Genomic DNA, 22,037 nt, shown 5'->3' on the forward strand with positions numbered 1-22,037 from the left:
CCCACCCTTAGCTGCCCAGTAGTATCAAGAGGTGTTCTATCAAAGCCAAATCAATACTTTCTTAGGGTTGCTATGTGCACTTTGTGACTCATCCCCTGCTACAGTCTGATCTTAGTCCCCACCTTCTTTAAAATAGATCTCACTGATGTCCCGACCTCTTTGTTGATATAAGCAATAAGTACTTCTCCGCTTTATCTCCCTTAACTTCTTAGCACCATTTTCGCACTGCCAACCCTGTACTCTCTCCACCTGACAAGCTTTCTACCCTTTACTTCTATAATGCCCCATTTGGCTGGTGCCCTTCCTTCAGCAGATATTTAATGAGCATCCGCCAGGCTATGTCTGGTCTAGGTGCTGGTGAGACGAAGACAAAAAACAAAGCATACAAAAATCCCTGCCCTCACAGAGCTGATGTTCTAGTGGGGAGGAAGACAAGAAACAAGATAAATCAAGGCAATTGGTGAAACACATTGTATGTTAGATAATGAGAAGACCTAGGTAGAAAAAAAAAACAGGAAGGGGAATATAGAGGAATATATATATGTGAATATATAACACTATACACCACACACACACACACACACAATCAGTGGGGGGGGGGGGGGGAGAATGGCAGTGAGGGTGAAATATTAGATAGGGAAGACAGGTAAAGACTGACAAAATGGCTTTTGAATAAAGACCCAAAGGGAGTAAGGGAGCAAGCCCCCCATGTGGCTATGAAGGAAGAGCATCCCAATAAGAACAGCGAGTACAAAAGCCCTGTGGTGGGAGCGTCCCTAGACTACAAAGGTAGCAGAGAAGAGGAGAGTGTTCTAGAGTAGAGAGCTAGGAGGACAGTACTAAGTCAGAAAGGCAATAGACTCACGTAGTAGGGTATTGTAAGCCACTGTAATGCACTCTAGCTTTTCCTGGGTAGCCACAAGAACTGGGGAGTCACAGCCACTATGAGTTAGGGATGTGATGTGATTTTAATTATGTCTTTGGCTGTTCCTTTTTCGCAATGAATTCTTTTTCTCCTGCCCAGTCCTTAAATGTTGAAGTTTCTTAGGTCCTCTTACCTGGGCACTCTTTTCTCCTCACTTTTCCTCATTGTTCTCACTCCCGGGGCTCCATGTGCCCTCTATGCACTCATAACTCCAAGCCAGATCTTCCTGCTGGATTTTAGACCCTTCCCTCCAAATGCCTCCTGGGGGAGACATTTCTACTGGATAGTCACTTACGTACTTCAAATTCAACATGTCCAAACTCAGTTTTTCCCTCTGTCTGTCCCCTAAACATGCTCCCTTCTCTTAGGTTTCCCACTTCAGCAAATGGCTCCATAACCTCACCAGGCATTCAAGCCAGAAACCTGGCAGCTATCACTGATTCACCTCTAGCCCTCTCCCTCCACTATACCCTGAAGTAGGCATTCTAGCATCAAGTTAAGAACACTGACTTTAGGTCAACTCTCTGGGTTTGCATCTTGGCTGTGCCACTTACTAGCTGTGGGATCTTGGACGAGTTACTTAACCTCTCTGTGCCTCAGTTTCCTCATTGTAAGATGGGGATAAAAACTGTACCTACTTCATAAGGTTGTTATCAAAAGCTAATGAACTAATATATAGGAAGTGTTTAGAACATTGCCTGGCCCATAGTAAGTGCTCTGTATGTTTGTTGTTGTTATCCAAGTTATCAGCACGTCCTATCAACTCTCTTTATTAGCTATCAATTGTGCCAATTTGTCATCCTTACTGCCCCTGCGCTAGTTAAGGCCACTATTATCTCTAACTCGGTTATTGTCCTGCCCTCCTAACTGGACTCCTGGCCCCTATTCTGTCCCCACCCAATCGGCCCTCCACACTACAGCTAAAGTGATCATTTAAAAACACAAATTTGATCCTATCAACCCATGCTTAAAATGCCTCGCAGGGTTCCTATTTTTCCTAGGGTAAAGTATAAACTTACCATGGCCCAAAAGGCCTTGCCTCTCTGGCTGAGCTCACCTCTTTCCCCTCACACACAGCGTACGCTAGGAGAGACATTCCTACTACATAGCTCACTTACAATCTGTGGGGCCTAATGGAAATGAAAGTGGGAGCTCCCTGTTCAAAAAATAGAAAAGCTTTTTCCTTTCTTCCATGGTCTCTCTTAACTTACCATGCAGTTTTAATATGCTAGTTACTGTCATGCTCCCTCGGGTATAGGGGTAACTCAAGGGGCGAGTACAGGCCCACACAAGTACCCTGGGGCCCTGCCCGGTGACTTAGTACACAGGGTACATGCACCCAACCGACTCTGTCCACACCTGCACCTGGGCCCAGCGCCCCAGGCAGCTAGCCAAGAACCTGTTCGGGGAGGTAGAAAGGCAGCAGGAGGTAGAACCACATATGAGCCAAGACTCTTAAGTCCCCATCACACACTCCACTGTTCCATCACATACAAATCACAAAATCAAAGGCAAAATTATTAAGAATTTCAAGACAACCACCACAGAACATTAAACCTCAGGCATGGGGCACCATGTGACTATAGCAATTGCACACCTATGAAGCCAGCCCTGCTCTAAAAAGCCAGCAGACTCTCAGTGCCATACTCTGTCTATAGCTCTAGCCTCTGGGTTTCATCACATGTATCTCCTTCTACCTGAAACATTCCTGCTCTTCCTCTTCCCTGCTGCTGTGGCACCACCCCCACCCCCCGCACACTATCCCTATTTCAGCCTTTACCACAAGGCCTTGGAACTGCTCACTTACCTGCTGTCTGTCCCCACTACATTTGCCAGATAGTGTATCTTGTTTACCAAAAGTCCTCACCTTTCCCATCTCTCAGTCTTGCCTTACCTTATTATTCAACAAACATTCAAAGTGCTAGACAACTCCTCATATCAGGGAGGCAGACATGAAAAATCGGGCTTCTGGCTATACTGTCTCAACAGTTACCACCTGGGACCAAGGGTGGTAAATGCTGATTTGCTCTGAGTAGCTTCCTTAGTCAAGAGGATAATTATTATAGCACCAGGTCTTGTGATTAAGATGAGTTATCCCCATCGTATACTGCAAAGCCAAGCACACGGTAAGCAGTCAGTATTTGTTAAGTAAATGAGTGCATAAATTCAACAAATATTGATTGAGCACAGACACTGCCCTCATGGACTGGACATTTTAGAGCGGGAGACAGAGAGGCAGTGTCAAAACAGTTTCATAAGTGCTATAAAGTCAATAAAGCAAGGTAACAGGATAGTGAGTGAATGAATTTGAAGTTAGCATAAAAGGCACTGAGAAAAAAACTGAGCTATGAACTTTACATATTATCACATTTAATCTCCACAACAAATCAGGGCCTTCCATACAACATTCACAGACATTAAACACAGAAGCAGAGGTTTAAAGTACAGGCTTAGGAGCCAAAATGCCAAGGTCTGAATCTCACCTCTGCCACTTACCAGCTATGTGAACTTAAGCAATTCATACTTAACCTTTCTGCATCTCAGTTTCTGCATCTGTGAAATGGAACTACTAATTGTACCCACTTCATAGGGTGGTTAAGAGGATTAAATGAGCTAAAATAGGTAAAGTACTTAAAGTTCCTGGCACATGATAAGTATTAGCTATTATCATCATCGTTAATATTATCCTGATTTAACAGATGAGAAATCTGGGTCTGAGTGGTTAATTGTTGGCAATTACAAAACTACTAAGTAGCAGAGCAGGATAAAAATTCAGCACTTTGTGACTCTACTATATCACTACAATATGTAACCAGGATATAATGTGGGGTAATTAATACAGTCAAGTGTTATGAGCGCTCCAAAATGGACACTCAATTCTTCCAGGGATGTGGAACTGAGTGGGAGCTGAGGCTTGGAGATGCCTGAGAGATGATGATGTTGCTCAAGGTCCTGTCTGGCTTATCTCCTCAACCTTGCTTTCTGAGGGTGCCCAAGGATCCAGGTCCAGACAGAGCACCATCTATAAAACCAGAAGCTGAAGCATCCACCATTCCCACCATTCCACCCCCCAACTCCAGGCACACAGGACTTAAAGGAATGCAAAGGACACAGCAAGTTCCAGTGCACCTAGGAAGTGTCTCCTTTATGAGTTTGTCATGTAATAGGCTTCACTAAATTCTAGATGCACCAATGGAATAACTTCATATGCACTGACATGCACACAGACTGTTCTATCTCAAAAAAAAAAAAAAAAAACGAACAAAAAAACCCTTTTGTGATCCCCTCAGCCACTGCCCCATTACTCTAGTCCCCTTTACACCAAATTCCTCAAAATTGAGTCATTCTTGAGTTCCTTCTTTCACAATCCCAATCCAATCTATCAGCAAATCCTGTATCAATATATATTCAAAATCCAAACACTTCTCATCATCACTGACTCTACTTTAAGCCACCACCGCCTAACTAGACCAGTGTTTCTCAAATTTTAGGGAATATCAGAAACACCTGGTAAACTTGTTAAAATACAGATTCCTAGAGATCCTGATTCAGTAGGACTGGGTTGGGCCTACAAATGGGTTGGGCCTATAAACGTGCATTTCTAACGACCTCTCAGGTGATACTGATGCTGCTGATCCAGGGACCACGCTTTAAGGAATAATGATCTACAGTAGCCCCCAAATTCTCCCTGCTTCCACTTTGCTCCTAACCTTCAGTCTATCCTCACAATAGCCAAACCTGAATCAGATCGTAACTCTCACTTGCTCAAAAACCTTCTGTGGCTCCATTCCAGAGTAAAAACAAAGTCCTTACACTCTATACCCGTGGTTTTTAAACTTAGCGTGCATCAGAAGCATCTGAAGGGCTGTTAAACCACAGATTCCGGGGCTCCATCTCCAAAGTTTCCGATTCAGTCTGGGGTGGGATCCAAGAACTGGCCTAACCAGTTCCTAGATAATGCTGATCCTGCTGGTCTGGGAACCATACTTGGAAAATCACTGCTGTATATGATCTGCACACCCCCGACCCTTAACCTCAGCTTCTATTACTCTCCCCTCACTCACTCTGTTCCAATAGCACTGGACTGGAATGGTAGCATGCCAGGCCTGCTCCCCACTTGGGTCCTTTATTTCCTCTACCTGAAACACTCTTCCCCTCCTTACCAGCATGGCTTCCTTCCTCACTTTCCTTCAGGCTCATATGTAACCCATCTGTAATCATCCTATATAAAGTAACCACTACTTCAACCCTGGGGTGGTACTTCTTCTCCTGCTCACCCTACTTTACTTTTCTCTAGACCATGTATTACCACTTGACACACTATATATTAAGCTGTTAGTTTACTGTCTCATGCTCACTGCCATATCCCCCCTTCCCCACCCCAGTGTCCAGAACAATGCCTGGCACATAGCACATACCTGATTTTCCCTATCTTCCATAACTTCTAACAACTTGAACAGTGATTTATATTGTCTATAGTACTGTATTCTACAGTGAGAGTACAGGAGACCCAGGTTTGATCTGTGGTCCAGCTGTCTGTGTAGCTTTAGGCACATTATTTAACCTATCACTGCTGGTTCTGGAACAATATGAAGTAGATGCACTCTTCCCTATCCCTCCAAGTACAGCTAAAAACCCTGGATGTTATATACAAAACAAATACAAAACTCTGAAAGGTGAAGGGAAGAAAGCAGACCGACTAGAGACACCTAGCAGGTGGTGGATAGCACCAAAGATCAGTGGGGAACCTGTACTTCCACCCCAACCTGGCAGTCATCAAGTAGTACCCCCTTTCTGCCACTGAAGTGCAGTGTCTGAGAAGGTCTGCAAAAATGGAAGTCTTAAATAAGATCCAGGATCTCATAACATAATGCCCAACATGTCCAGAATATAATTAAAATCATTATTTGTCATATCAAGAACAAGGAAAATCACAACTCGAGTAAGAAAAGAAAATCAACAGATGTCAACACTGAGATGACACAGATGCTGGAATTATCTAAGAATTTTAGGCCGGGCGCGGTGGCTCAAGCCTGTAATCCCAGCACTTTGGGAGGCCGAGGCGGGTGGATCACAAGGTCAGGAGATCGAGACCACAGTGAAACCCCGTCTCTACTAAAAATACAAAAAATTAGCCGGGCGCGGTGGCGGGCGCCTGTAGTCCCAGCCACTCAGGAGGCTGAGGCAGGAGAATGGCGGGAACCCGGGAGGCGGAGCTTGCAGTGAGCCGAGATCGCGCCACTGCACTCCAGCCTGGGCAACAGCGTGAGACTCCGTCTCAAAAAAAAAAAAAAAAAAAAGAATTTTAAAGGCGCCATGATACAAAAGCTTCAACGAGCAATTAAGAACATGCCTGAAACAAATGAATAAACAGAAAGTGTCACCGGGCAGTGCAGCACTTTGGGAGGCCGAGGTGGGCAGATCACGAGGTCAGGAATTCGAGACCACCCCGGCCAACGTGGTGAAACCCCATTTCTACTAAAAATACAAAAGATAGCTGGGCGTGGTGGCGTGTGCCTGTAATCCTAGCTACTCGGGAGGCTGAGGCAGGAGATTTGCTTGAACCCGGGGAGGCAGAGGTTGCAGTGAGCCAAGATCACGCCATTGCACTCCAGCCTGGGCAACAGAGTGAAACTCTATCTCGGAAAAAAAAATAATAATGATAAAATAAATAAATAAATAAATAGAAAGTGTCAGCAAAAATTAGCCAGGCATGATGGCGTGTGCCTTTAATCCCAGGTACTTGAGAGGCTGAGGCAGGATAAGCACTTGAACCCGGGAGGTGAAGGTTGCAGTGACCCAAGATCGCACCACTGCACTCCAGTCTAGGTGACAGAGCTAGACTCTTGTCTCAAAAGAAAAAGAAAAAGTGTCAACAAAAAATAGAAAATCTCTGGAAAAAAATAGAAGATATAGAAAAGAACCTAACAGAATTTTTAGAACTGAGAAATACAGTAACTTAAATGAAAATTCTTTACATGAGTTCAACAGCAGAATGGAGAAAACAGAAAAGAATCAGTAAGTTGAAGATAGAACAATAGAAATTATCCAATCTGAACAACAGAAAGAAAATAGATTGGAAAAAAAATGAACAGAGCCTCAGCAACCTACAGGACTACAACAAAAGACAAACCCAAAGAAATCCACACTAAGACATGGCTTAGTCAAATTCCTAAAAGCAAAAGACAAAGGAAAATCTTGAAAGCAATGAGAGATAAATGACATATTACCTCAAAGAGAACACCAATTTGAATGACAAAGCCTCTCTCATCAGAAACCACGGAGGGCAAAAGGAAGTAGCAGAATAGTTTTCAAGCACTGAGATAAAAGAACTAGAAACCCAGAGTTCGATATCAAGTGAAAAGATCCCCTAAGAATTCAAGGGAAATCAAGATATTCTCAAATGAAGGAAAACTAAACATATTTGTTGCCAACAGACTTACCCTAAAAGAATGAGTAGGCTTGGCGTGGTGGCTCACGCCTGTAATCCCAGCACTTTGGGAGGCCGAGACGTGTGGATCATTTGAGGTCAGGAGTTCGAGACCAGCCTGGCCAACATGGTGAAACCCCGTCTCTACTAAAAATACAAAAATTAGCGGGGTGGTAGTAGCATGCGCCTGTAATCCTAGCTACTCAGTAGGCTGAGGCAGGAGAATCGCTTGCGCCTGGGAGGCAGAGATTGCAGTGAGTCAGAAAGCACCACTGCACTCCAGTCTGGGCAACAGAGTGAGACCCTGTCTCATAAATAAATGAATAATTAAAAGAATAAGTAGGCCGGGCACAGTGGCTCACGCCCGTAATCCCAGCACTTTGGAAGGTCGAGATAGGTAGATCACAAGGTCAGGAGTTCCGAGACCAGCCTGGCCAATATGGTTAAACCCCATCTCTACTAAAAATACAAAAATTAGCCAAGTGTGCTGGCAGGCGCCTATAGTCCCAGCTACTCATGTGGCTGAAGCAGGAGAATCACTTGAACTCGGGAGGCAGAGGTTGCAATGAGCCAAGATCGCGCCACTGCACTCCAGCCTGGGCGAGATAGAGCGAGACTCCGTCTCAAAAACAAAAAAAAAAAGAACAAGTAAAGGAAGCTCTCTGAAACAGAAAAGAAATGATAAAGGAGGAATCCTGAAACATCAGGAAATTAGACTGAACAAAGAGTAAAAATATGGGTAAATACAATATACTTTCCCTCTCCTCGAGTTTTCTACATCATGTTTGATAGTTGAAGCAAAAATTATACCACTGTATGATGTGATTCTTAATGCATGTGTAACAAATATTTAAGATTCATTACATTATAAACAAGGCTGGGCGCAGTGGTTCACACCTGTAATCCCAGCACTTTGGGAGGCTGAAGTGGGAGGATTGCTTGAGCCCAGGAGTTCGAGACCAGCCTGGGCAACATAACAAAGACCCAGTCTCTACAAAATAAAAAATTTAAAAAATCAGCCATGCGGCCAGGCGCGGTGGCTCACGCCTGTAATCCCAGCACTTTGGGAGGCCGAGGCAGGTGGATCACGAGGTCAGGAGTTCAAGATCAGCCTGGCCAAGATGGTGAAGCCCTGTCTCTACTAAAAATACAAAAAATTAACCAGGCATAGTGGCAGGCGCCTGTAATTCCAGCTACTCTGGAGGCTGAGGCAGAGAATTGTTTAAACATGGAGGGTGGAGGTTGCAGTGAGCCGAGATCATGCCACTGCACTCCAGCCTGGGCGACAGAGCAAGACTCTGTCTCAGGAAAAAAAAAAAAAAAAAAAAATCAGCCAGGCATGGTGGTGCATGCCTGTAGTCCCAGATACTAGGGGGTGGGGGGTTGAGGTGGGAGGATCACTTGAGCACAGGAGGTTTAGGCTGCAGGTGAGCCGTGACTGTGCCACTACACTCCAGCCTGGGCAACAGAGCAAGACTCTGTCTCAACAACAACAAAACAATTAATTATATTATAAACAAAAGAGCATTAAGGCATGTAAAGTAAAGTTTCAATCGGACACGGTGGCTCACACCTGTAATCCCAGCACTTTGGGAGGCTGAGGCAGGTGGATCACAAGGTCAGGAGTTCGAGACCAGCCTAGCCAACATAGTGAAAAGTTGTCTCTACTAAAAATACAAAAATTAGCCAGGTACGGTTGACCGCGCCTGTAGTCCCAGCTACTCGGGAGGCTAAGGTGGGAGAATCGCTTGAACCCAGGAGGCGGACGTTGCGGTGACCCAAGACCACGTCATTGCGCTCCAGCCTGGGTGACAGAGTGAGACTGTTTCAAAAAAAAGAAAAAAGAAAAGTAAAGTTTCTACTCTTCAATCAAACTGGTAAAATGTCAAGAGCAGTTGCTTATGGTAAGTTATATGTATAATGTAATACCTAGAGCAAGTACTGAAAAAAGCAATATAGAGATAACTCGGGCCAAGAGCAGTAGTTCATGCCTATAATCCCAGCAGTTTGGGAGGCTGAGGTGGGAGGATCATCTGAAGCCAGAAGTCCAAGACCATCCCAGGCAACAAAGGGAGGTACCACCAACCTACACCCACACCCTCCCCACACGAAAAATTAACAAAATTAGGGGACGCAGTGGCACGTGCTTGTAGTTTCAGCTACTGTAGAGGCTGAAGCATGAGGAGATTGCTTATGCCCTGGAGTTTGAGGCTGCAGTAAACCATGATGAAACCACTGCACTCCAGCCCAGGTGACACAGAGACCCTGTCTCAAAAATAAATGAATGAATGAGTAGGCCGGGTGCAGTGGCTCACACCTGTAATCCCAGCACTTTGAGAGGCCAAAGCGGGCAGATCACCTGAAGTCAGAAGTTCAAGACCAGCCTGACCAAAATGGAGAAACCCCGTCTCTACTAAAAATACAAAATGAGCTGGGTGTGGTGGCACATGCCTGTAGTCCCAGCTACTCAGGAAGCTGAGGCAGGAGAATCACTTGAACCCGGGAGCCGGAGGTTGCGGTGAGCCAAATCGCCCCATTGCACTCCAGGCTGGGCAACAAGAGCGAAACTCTGTCTCAAAACATAACAAAAAAAGAAAAAAGAAAAAAAATCAGCAAGGATTAGAAGAATTCAGCAACACCATTAACCAACAGTAGTTAATTGACATTTATAGAACACTCCACCCAAAAATGGCAGAATACACATTCTTTTCCAGTGATCATGAAACATTTACCAACATAGACTCTGGGCTATAAAACAAATCTCAATAAATGTAAAGGAATTGAAATCATACAGAGCATATTCTCTGACCACTATCAAACTAGAAGTCAGCAACAGAACGATAACAGGAAACTCTACAGAAACTTAAAAATTAAACAACATATTTCTATACTTCATGGGTCAAACAGGAAGTTTCAAGGGGAATTTAAAAATGCCTTGAGCAGCAGGAGGATCACTTTAGCCCAAGAGTTGGAGGCTGCAGTGAGCTATGATCCTGCCTCTGCACTCCCGCCTGGGCAACAGAGTGAGACACTGTCTCAAAAAAAAAAAAAAACCTTTTTCTTTCTTTTTGTTTTTGTCTCAAGAAAAAAAAACCTTTTTTTTGTTTTCTTTTTTAATGCTTTGAATTACATGAAAAGGGAAAATGTAACATATTAAAATCTATCGGTGCTGAGAAGGAAATTAACAGCTAAAGGCTTACATCAGAAAAGAAAGAAAGGCCGAGTGTGCTGGGTCACACCTGTAATCCCAACACTTTGGGAGGCCGAGGCAGGTGGATCACCTGAAGTCAGGAGTTCAAGACTAGCCTGGCCAACATGGTGAAACCCCATCTCTATTAAAAATACAAAAAATTAGCTGGGCGTGGTGGCAAGCGCCTATAATCCCAGCTACTCGGGAGGCTGAGGCAGGAAAATCACTTGAACCCAGGAGGTAGAGGTTGCAGCGAGCCGAGATCGCGCCATTGCACTCCAGCCTGGGCAACAGCAGCGAGACTCCGTTTCAGGAAAAAAGAAAGTCTCAAATCAATAATCTAAACTCCCACCTCAAGAAACTAGATAGAGAGCAAAATAAACCCAAAGGAGAAAGAAAATAATAAAGTGCAGAAATCAATTAAATTGAAAACAGAAAAACAGAAAAAGTTAATGAAACAAAAAGCTTGTTCTTTGAAAAGATCGATAAAACTGACAAACCTCTAGTAAGTCTGACAAATACGAAAACGAATTTTTTTTGTTTTTGTTCGAGACAGGGTCTCGCTCCGTCACCCAGGGTGGAGTGCAGTGGCGCGATCACAGTTCACTGAAGCCTCAGCCTCCTGGGTAGCTGGGACTACAAGCATGTGCCACCCATCCAGCTAATTTTTGTATTTCTTGTAGAGACGGCATTTTACCATGTTGCCCAGGCTGCTTTCAAACTCCTGGGCTTAAGCAATCCACCAGCCTTGGCGTCCCAAAGTGCTGGGATGACAGGCATGACATCATATGCCCAGCCTGATACATTTTTAGTATCACGAAACAAAATTATCATTATAGCACCTAAAGATATCAAAAGGATAATAAAGAAATACTATGAACAATTCTACAAACATAAATTTGACAACTTAGATGAAATGGGTCAATTCCTTGGAAAGTATACATCCAACATAAAATAACGTAATTTGAATAGTCCTGTAACTATTAAACAGAATAATTTTTAGAACTCCCCAAAAAGATAGAATAAAGATAATTAGGCGAAATGGTCAGCATAGTGAGTGGAACATTAGCTTGTGCTCAATAAATAATAGCTATAACCATTGTATTTAAATCATCACAACCTCTCAAGGAAACTGAGGCTTCACAGATAAATTCTTTGTAACAGAATCAGAATTTGAACCCAGATCTGAAATCAGTGCCCTTTCCTCTAGAGTTAAAAATCCACACCAAAGTTACTCCCTTGGGCATGTATCAACCAATATTTCTTTTATAAACAGGAAAACTGTAAAGGAGTGAGATTTGTGCTAAAAATCCCAGAAATCAATAAATGCTTGCCAACTAGTTTTCTCCACTATTGTACAGCAATGATTCTCAAATGTTAGGGTGAATCAGGATCACTTGTTTGTTAAAATACAGATTGCTGAGTCCCAGTCCCAGCCCAAGAAATTGCATTTTAAACAAATTCCCAGTTGAAGAACTTTACTTTTAAAAAGTTCGTTCCGGCCGGGCGCGGTGGCTCAAGCCTGTAATCCCAGCACTTTGGGAGGCCGAGACGGGCGGATCACGAGGTCAGGAGATCGAGAGACGATCCCGGCTAACACGGTGAAACCCCGTCTCTACTAAAAAATACAAAAAAATAGCCGGGCGAGGTGGCGGGCGCCTGTAGTCCCAGCTACTCGGGAGGCTGAGGCAGGAGAATGGCGTAAACTCGGGAGGCGGAGCTCGCAGTGAGCTGAGATCCGGCCACTGCACTCCAGCCTGGGTGACAGAGCAAGACTCCGTCTCAAAAAAAAAAAAAAGTTCGTTCCTCCTGTGTTAGCTCACTTAGGAATTAAAAAAGAATATTCATTCCAATTTTTCTGTACAAAAAAAGAGAATGACTGGTGTACAGTAATGATATGTTACTCCATCCATCCCCCAATATCAGAAGCTATCACACTCCGCAGAAGGGGAAGGAACCAAGACAGGATAATGTTCTAAATCAATGGTTCTCAAGGGTGGGCCCTGCTTACCTACTGAATCAGAAACACTGTAGCTAGGGCATCCCTAACTTGTGTTTTATCAAGTCTTCCAAGTGAGTCTGATACATGCTAAAGTTTGAGAACCACCGCTGTACAAATCAAAGTGTTTTTGCAAAATCCATCTTCTTACAGGAAGGATGAAGCAATACCATGTTTTTTCCACTTCTGAGAACCTGGGCTCTGGAATCAAATAATTCAAAGTTCAAATCCACACTCAGAAAGTCACTTAATCTCCACGAATTCCAGATTCTCAGCTGCAAAATGGAATAGTTGCCTTCCTTGTTATAACCTTTCCAGAAAGTAACTTGGCATTATATTCCATAATCCCTAGCTGGACTTCAAGAAATCTAACCTACAAAAGTCACTAGAGGCCGGGCGCGGCGGCTCACACCTGTAATTCCAGCACTTTGGGAGGCCAAGGTGGGTGGATCACGAGGTCAGCAGTTCAAAACCAGCCTGACCAACATGGTGAAACCCTGTCTCTACCAAAACACAAAAATGAGCCGGGCATGGTGGCCCAACTACTCAGAAGGCCGAGGCAGGAGAATCACTTGAACCCAGGAGGCAGAGGTTGCAGTGAACCAAGATCGTGCCAGTGCACTCCAGCCTGGGCAACAGAGTGAGACTCCATCTCAAAAAAAAAAAAAAAAAAAAGTCATTGGAGATATGAACAGATTTCTATCACTTCTAGGCATTTGTGGACTTAAAATTTGTTGGCTTAACGCTTGCAAGCAACCATAGAAGTATGTAGGAATTTTCAATTGTGCTGAAGTACAAACTTAAATGGCACACTATAAGCCTGGTGTGTTTCTGTAAGCAATGCACACTGAGTAAGCAAGAGCAGCCACCCACCAAGGACCTGATTCTCAGCTAGCTTCCTTGTTCATTGGGGGCCCATAGAGAGAAGTATAAAAGATTTTTAAAATTTGGTGTATTTCATGGAAAAAAATTTAAGGTGGTTAACTTGTGTTAAGAGTGTACACAGGAACACACACAACTCACCATAGAAATGTGATTAAAGAGGGGCCTGGCCCGTAAGCCCAGTTCTGTATTTGTAAGTTTAGAATTCTTTAAGGCCTCAATGGTGCTCCTTATAAATAAATGTCAAGTACCTACTAAGCAAAGATGCTTTCCATAATGTTTTTCTGTTTTAATCAGCACTTATATCAAGATACAAAACTTTTCCAGAACCCCCAAAGTTTCCTCACATTATTCACAATATAAAAAAGGACAAATAATGTTCAAAAAAGTACAATGTCCAACCATAAAGGAAATTACCAAGTTAACTGGTGACACATATATATCGTGGGATATCAGAAATCAAGTATAGCTGAATATTTAATGAACTGGCAATTACATTAAAACATTAACTAGAAAAAAAAATAGGTTGTAAAATGGTATTTATAATGCAATCCCATCTTGTAAAAATATATATTTATATTCTAACTCAAAAGATGGGAGACACTGCAACAACAAATTTAACAGTGGATTGTGCCAGACAGTAGTAGACTCGGGTGAGTTTTATTTCCTTCTTTATTCTTTTTCTGTATTTTCTACAACAAGCAGGTCTCACTATAAAACCAGGAAAAAATTAAGAACATTATTTAAAAGAGAAATATCCAACTTTCAGGCTTGTTGACTGGTGCTCCTTAAGTCCCTGTCACGGGGTCTGGCAGACATAAGCACTCAGGAAGCATTCATTCCTGTTCCCTGTTTCCAGAGTGAGGAGTTACAGCAGGAGCCCATTTTACAGGTCTGAAAAAACACATTTTCCATACAATCCAAAGTAAGGGCCCCAGTCAACAGCTTTTTTTCATGAAGACTCATTAATTCATTCAAAAATGTACTCAGCATCTATTACATGTTTAGCACTGAACTAGGTTCTGGAGATACCAAAAATGAAAAGATGACATCTCTGCCCTCAGGAAGCTCTGGCTAATGAATGACACAGATATATTTATAACTATGATATGATGAAATAATTACTTTTTAATAAAGACGTATACAAAGTGCAACGGGAACCAAGAGGAAGAAGGACTTTTACAAACCCTTTTACAGTCTGTGAGTTGCAAAGGGGAGGGCATTAGGGGGAGTTTGCATGTACAAAGACAAAAAGGCATAAAGGAGTATAAAATTTTCCCAGAACTATAGGTAGTTCAGTCTTGCTAGGACATAAAGAACAAGAGAGGAGGAGTGGCAGGAAATGAGAATGAACAAGCAGATCACAAAAGGTCTTATCTGTCACATAAAGGATACTGAATTTTATCCCACAGGCGAACCACTGAAAGAAGGATTTTAGGCTGAAGAGTGACTTGATCAGCACTAGCAAAGACACCAGGAATCCTGAAAGACATCTTAATCCCCACTTATTTTCAGGGCAAAGGAAAAGGTCCCACCCTCTAGGGTTGTCCCCTCTTAAATAACATGAGGCAGTAAATAGAACTCTGTGCCGGGCACACAATAAATATTCAATAGAGATCAGTTAAATATGAATTTGGATATGGGGCAAAGGGGCAGTCCCTGCTGAGGGCAGGATTTTAGCAGCACCACACCTTTAGTTTGGTCTTGAGCGTGATAAACAGAAATAGCTCGCCGGGCACAGTGGCTCACGTCTGTAATCCTGGCACTGTGGGAGGCTGAGGTGGGCGGATCACTTGAAGTCGGGAGTTTGAGACCAGCCTGGCCAACATGGTGAAATCCCATCTCTACCAAAAAAGTACAAAAAAATGTGCCTGGCGTGGTGGTGTGCACCTGTATTCCCAGCTACTCCAGAGGCTGACGCACAAGAATCACTTGAACTCGGGAGGTGGAGGTTGCAGTGAGCAGAGATCATGCCATTGCACTCCAGCCTGGGTGACAAGAGTGAGACCTTGTCTCAAAAAAAAAAAAAAAAAAAAAAGAGAAAGAAATAGCTCCTCTGGAGGAGACCAGACAACTGAAAATTCTAGAATCTAACAGGCAACAGGAGGAGGGTGCCATACACTGCTTTTTGTGCTCCAGTGTACAAAGCCCCCTCAAGGTTGTCTTTCCATAGCTGAGATTTAAATCCCACTAATGGGATATTAGTTTTATCGCACATACTAACCTCTCCGGAATTCTGGATGACAGGGGCTTATGTGCACACACGGTTAACTGAAAGGAATTCATCAGTGGTTTTACTCTTGTTTTACCCAATATCTATTATGCTTAATTCAATTTAGTTGGATGGTTCTGCAGATAAATGCTGTAGAAATAAAATACTGTTGCATTTCTGCCTCCATTTATGGAGTATATCCAAACTGCTTTGCAAAGTCAGAAAAGATATATTTGATACATTTATCAAGACAATGAGGCTCAGAAAAGCAAAGCAACTTGTGCAAGGTCGCTCTGAAACTAAGCACAAAGCCACAACTCAAATCCCTGTTTATGGACTCAACTACCTCAAATAAGCAATACTGTTTTACCCAAAGCCAGTGTCTGAGGCAAAACATAATTGTCAGAATATAAAAATGATGGCCGGGCGCGGTGGCTCACGCCTGTAATCCCAGCACTTTGGGAGGCCGAGGCAGGCGGATCACCAGAGGTCGGGAGTTACAGACCAGCCTGACCAACATGGAAAAACACCATGTCTACTAAAAATACAAAATTAGCTGGGTGTGGTGGTGCATGCCTGTAATCCCAGCTACTTGGAGGCTGACGCATGAAAATCGCTTGAAACCGGGAGGCGGAAGTTGCTATGAGCGGAGATCGCGCCATTGCACTCCAACCTGGGCAACGAGCGAAACTCCGTCTCGAAAAAAATAAAAAAAGAAAAAAGAAAGGAATATAAAAATGATTCTTTTTGTGACACAAAGAAAAGGGGGGGGGTCTTATAAATCTAAAAAAAAAAACACTCAAAAGAAAGGTGCAAAGATGAAATACATAGGGGAAAACACAGGAAAAGGAGAAACCAGAGGCTAATGTCAGCTAGGTCCTGGTCTGCAAGGAGAAATGGCAGAACCTGAGTCTGGGAGAGGGGGTTCTGAGCCGGAATCTAAAAACAGAGCTGAAAAAGGAAGAGAGAGCAAGTGAACATACCTGGCCACCGCACCCTGTGTAGCCTGGCCTGCCCTCCTTACCTGCCATGAAACCAGTCCTGGCACATGTCACACTCGATCATGAAGCGGGTCACATCGTAAGGCAGCCGGCAGAGGCAATACACCGGCACCGAGGCCATCTTCGCTCGGCCCTGGAGCGTTGTGCGGCCGGCCAGGTTCGTCGTGTCAAGAGGGGCGGAAGGCGGCAGCACGCGTCCTCTCTGGACGATGGCTAGGCACAAACAACACTTTTTACAGAGTGAATCAGCCCCCGCCCCCCACCCCCTTGCACCAACCCTCAGTTCCCCAATAGAGAGTTACCGCCGCCGGGATGCAACACAGCTGGTGCGGCTGTAGGGGGCAACCAGAGAAAGTCCACCCGGCCTTTAGAATTTCTTTCACACGTAAAGAACGGCGCTCAACCTTCCAGGCTTTCCACCGCCCCCACCCTCCCCACCCCCCACCCCCCACCCCCCACCCCCCACCCCCGACCTTCTTCGCCCCGGAGTCAGTGATAACTTCTTTCCGGGTTTCAGGAAAATACCTGAAGCCTTTTCGGGAAGCTTCTTTCATCTCTCACTGAACCCTCTCCTAGCTGACCCGTTTCACAAGGCTCCCTTTATTATGACGCAAACCACAGCCTCAAAAATGAGGCTGGGGGTATCGCCAGACAAGACCCTCCTCTCACCCCCCGAAACAGGGCCAACCAGAGAGAAATAAGGGATCCCCGAAAGTCTCTTCAGGTTACTCAAAGCCTCCACGAACAAGACAGACAAGACTAGACGCCCAACTCAAATCACAGTTCTGGGGTCGTGTTCCGAGAGTTTAAATAATCCTTTCCGTCACTCTCAGTATCATTCCTTCCCCGACCAGTCAGGAGTCTCGTCACGCCCAAAACTGAAATAAATAGAAATCTCTAAACTGACCAGCTCGTTTTGTACTTTCAAGATGACAGGCTTCTGGTTGCATCCCTGAAACTCAAAAGGATCTATTCAAAACCCCTCAAACTGACTAGAGTTTCCTCACACTCTTGAAACTAGGCAAGGATTCTTTTGCATCGCTCGGAACTGCCACGGTTTCCTTGCAGCCCCCTCAAACTGATGAGAGCTCCCTAGTCCCCACAAATGTTCAGGTACCTCACGGTATATCCTAACACTGACAGTAATACCCTCGCAGCCCCCAAAACTTACAGGAATCTTAACGCTTCCCCAACTGACAGGAACCTCCTCACGCCCCAAACCTGACAAGAACGTCTTCGGTCCAGAATCCTACAGGGACCTCCTCATGCTTTGGGCTGCAAGGACTCCACGCCCGCAGAGCTCAGTCCCCGCAACACGCCGGCAGCCGGGCTAGCTCCGGGACGGCGAGGCGCCTCAGCGGAGGCTCGTCCGGTAGTTCCGGCCCCTACGGCGGCGCGCGTCGAATTCTGGGATAGTCCCCGTACCGCCGGGAACCTCGCTCGCCTTCCCCTGGAGCCCCCTGCTGGGTCGCGCGTCGCCAGTCGCCCGACGGTACTTCAGAGCAGCCTCCTCCACAACATTCCCCTCGGCCCGGCCGTTCGGGCCTACTGGAGACCGCGGCTTGGGCCTAGTCTGGCGGCCGCCCGGCGAACGGGCAAGTGGCGTCGTCGCTGGGCCAGCAGGAGATAGTCGCGAGCAAACCAACGGGGAAAGAGATGAACCGGCCGCCACGTCCGAGGCACACGGCCCGAAAAGTCGTTGGGAGAAGCCCAGTGGCGGTGGTAGGCAATTCGGAGTAGTCAATAAAGTTTATTCAAAGCAACGAGGAAGTTGAAGCGGAGAGGGGAGGAGAAATACGGGGTAAACATCTACCATGTTGAGAGTGGCGGCGCTACCCACAGAGCCAAGGCTTGACCGCCATCTTATGAGGGCTGGGCTCGCGAGGTGAGCGCGGCGGAGGCGGGGAACCGCGAGCCGCCGGCTCCCGGGTGACGCCGCCAGGGGGCGGGGCGCCACCTTGAGAAAGGAGGGCGGTTCTCAGCCACCTTTGGACCCGCTAGTCTCTTTAAGGTGCCCAATCGCCGCTGAAGACCTTGAGCCCAGAGGCGGAGAAGCCGCCATCTTAGGCGAGGCAGACGTTTGGCTCCATTTTGAGTGGGGCCCGAAACTTCCTAGCCTTCCCCCTCCTCCGGGCAAACAGGGAGTTAAGCTACCCCGACTCGCACACTCCTCCTCCCCAGCCTTACTCCTCCTATGAGAGGAGGTGAACTCGGTGACTCCAAACTACAAAATTAATAGGTGACGGCGGGGGCGGGCTTCAGCCGGGGTAGAGGCGGAGTACTCACCGCGGCTCCTGATCATTGAGCACCTTCGGCGGGCTGGGCTCTTTCCCACGGTCTCTGCGTTGTTCTTACCCCTGTGAAGGAAGCTCTGTGATTATCACCAAATGAAGGCAGGGGCCTCGAGAAGCCAAGTGACTTGAGTCCCAGAGCAGGGACGTTGAACCTTGCGCCCTGTGCTACCCGCGTTCTGTCCTCAGGCCCTCAGTGTAGTTCCTCTGTAAAGCGCTGCCAACTCCACAACTCCCTCTGAACTCTTCTTTGACCCTACTGTTTCACTTCAGTTCAAATACAGTTCAAGGATTTGTTTGCACCTGTCCCACAATTTTCTGACTATAGCCTGAGGGGAGGGGATAGGGGATGAGAGGAAAGGCTGAGTTAGTGGAGCTTTGCTGAGTTAGTGGAGCTTCATACATATGCTTCAAGATGGCCTAGGTTTTCCCAAACATTCTAGAAAATTATCTAGGAGTTATCTTACTATTTCATTTTCTTAAAGGGTCCCATTGCTTTAAAAAATAAATGTGTGCGTGCACACAATTTACTAACCAGTGATGGTGGGTTAGGCCCTGGGGATGCAATGGTGAAAACAGGGCCTCTGGAGTGGGAGGGCATCTGCCAGTGCAGGAAACAAAGTTGCGAGTAAACAATGGAATAGAAGGCGCAGCAAGCTCACAAATACCACCTGCAAAATGACCTTTGCAAAATGCAACACGAAGCTACAAAAGAGCCTTACAAACCGCTTGCAGCTGCTGTAAGAAAGACGGCAGGGAGACATGGAGAATATAAGTTCACTTAAATAAACAAGCGAGAACATTGTACTCAAAAGGATCAACGTGTACAAATGCATGGAGGCACATAGAAAAATATTTACTAAAAGTTGAATATTGTTGGAACAAGGAGAACAGAAGAGAGATAGGTAGGAGGTCAAACAGTAAAGGGTCAAAACATGAAAGATTGCGAAATGCAAAAGAGTTTAGATTGTATGCAGTTAGTAAAAAGAAAAGAAGGTATTTGAGCAGGAGTAGCTGAGTCTCATATTTGTGACTTACCCAGAGGATGGTTTAGGGTTGTTTTTTTTTTTTTTTTTTTTTAAATGTTTATTTTAGAGACAAGGTCTCACTCTGTCAACTCAGGCTGGGCGATCATAGCTCATTTCACCCTAGAACTCGTGGACTCAAGCAATCCTTCCGCCAGAGCCTCCTGAGTAGCTGGGACTATAGGCGCATACCACCACACTCGGTTATTTTTGATTTTTTGTAGAGCCCAGACCTCGCTATATTGCCCAGGCTGGTCTCAAACTCCTGGTTTTAGGAGATCCTCTAAAAGCATTGGGATTACAGGCCTGAGCCACTGCACTGAAAGGTCCAGGTTTAATGGGACCTGAAGCTTATATGGTTTGGGGGAGGAAGGGTGAGACATCTTTAAGAAAAAAAACAGCCAGGCGTGGTGGCTCACGCCTGTAATCTCAGCACTTTGGGAGGCCGAGGCGGGCGGATCACGAGGTCAAGAGTTCGAGACCAGCCTGGCCAACGTGGTGAAACCATGTTTAGTATCTACTAAAAATACAAAAATTAGCCGGGTGTGGTGACACGCGCCTGCAGTCTCAGCTACACAGGAGGCTGAGGCAGGAGAATCGCTTGAACGCGGGAGGCGGAGGTTGCAGTGATCCGAGACTGTGTCATTGCACTCCAGCTGGGGTGACAGAGCGAGACTCCATCTCAAAAAAAAAAAAAAAAGAAAAAAATTGACTTATGAATACAAAATTAGGATCAAAGGTAGGCAGTAAGAGTATTTCTACAAGCAATTCCTCCACCCGTGTAATAATTATGAAGAGAAGTGATACAAGGCACAATGTAAATGTACTATGGGGCTGGGTGCAGATTGCACGTCTGTAATCCCAGCACTTTGGGAGGTCAAGATGGGAGGATCGCTTGAGCCCAGGAGTTCAAGACCAGGCTCGGCAACATAGTGAAACCCTGTCTCTACAAAATAAAAACAAAATAAATTTTTAAATAACAAATATCCCATGAAACCCAACCTAAATGTATCCCCCAAATCAACTTCCCCTTAGGTAGATCTCAAAAATGTCAGGCAGCTCCAACACCACCTAATGCAAGGGAAAGTATGGCCAGGCCCTCAGTGGAAAGGGACAGCACTTTGAACCAATTGTTTAAATATATTTTGTGAACTTTATAAAACACATGATCGTGTGACCCTATGGAAAGTGACAGGTCCTGCAGTTTAAGCTTTCTTAGCTTCACAAGGAGTCAGGAGGAGTGAGGCTGTTTCACTAGTGTCGGGGGGAAAATTGGTCCAGGATAGTGTGGGAAAGGGTAGAAAAAGATGAGATAATTTGGATATTTTGGAGGTTGAATAGGCAGTGTTTGGAAACTGATAATAGCGGATGAGTGAGTGAAAGGGGTGTGAGTTCATTTCTGGGTTGAGTGTCAGCATGGATGACAGTGCCACTGAATGAACTGGGCTACGCAGAAGAGAAAACAGGTTTGGTGGGGAAGAGACTAAATTTAATTTGGGCTATGTTGAATTCCGGTGTGTGTGGAACATTAAATCACTCACCCAAAACTTTTTTTTTTTTTTTTTTTTTTGAGACGGAGTCTGGCCCTGTCGCCCAGGCTGGAGTGCAGTGGCGCGATTTCGGCTCACTGCAAGCTCCGCCTCCAGGTTCACGCCATTCTCCTGATTCAGCCTCCCGAGTACCTGGGACTACAGGAGCCCGCCACCACGCCCGGCTAATTTTTCTGTTTTTAGTAGAGACGGAGTTTCACCGTGTTAGCCAGGATGATCTCGATCTCCTGACCTTGTGATCCACCCGCCTCGGCCTCCCGAAGTGCTAGGATTACAGGCATGAGCCACCGGACCCGGCCACCCAACAGTTCTTTATTGATCTACTATGCACCGTGCACTGTGCTAGGTGCTGAGGATTTTGAGGTACCCCAGATAAGGCCCTGGCCTGCATGGAGCTGACAGTCTACTGGCGGAAACAGTCAATGATCAAATAAAATTTCATTAATAGGTGAATTTCATTCACATATTTTCTTGAACACCTACTGTTAGGCACTGGGGATTTAGGGGTAAACAAAACAGACAAGTCCCCGCC

At 45.3% G+C, this 22,037-nt stretch overlaps 1 protein-coding gene across 10 annotated transcripts in view; it reads right to left on the bottom strand.

Moving 5' to 3' along the window:
* Positions 1-19,191, bottom strand: part of PHF8 (PHD finger protein 8) — a 109,208-nt gene extending 90,017 nt beyond the window's left edge. For 2 of the 10 annotated variants that reach the window (XM_005593667.4, XM_005593661.4), the window contains exons 1-2: positions 18,926-19,191; positions 16,663-16,852 (exon numbers count right to left, since the gene is read on the bottom strand). In XM_005593667.4, coding sequence (XP_005593724.1) covers positions 16,663-16,852; positions 18,926-18,941 — 206 coding nt within the window. In that variant the 5' untranslated portion in view covers positions 18,942-19,191. Of the gene's footprint in view, positions 1-16,662; positions 16,869-17,164; positions 17,421-17,810; positions 18,382-18,925 lie in introns of those variants that run through there. The other 8 variants (XM_074029848.1, XM_065538242.1, XM_065538243.1 and 5 more) reach the window with 5 other exon arrangements.
* Positions 19,192-22,037: the final 2,846 nt, after the last annotated feature.

Source organism: Macaca fascicularis, chromosome X (genome assembly GCF_037993035.2).
Source record: "Macaca fascicularis isolate 582-1 chromosome X, T2T-MFA8v1.1".
NCBI classification, from domain to species: domain Eukaryota; kingdom Metazoa; phylum Chordata; class Mammalia; order Primates; family Cercopithecidae; genus Macaca; species Macaca fascicularis.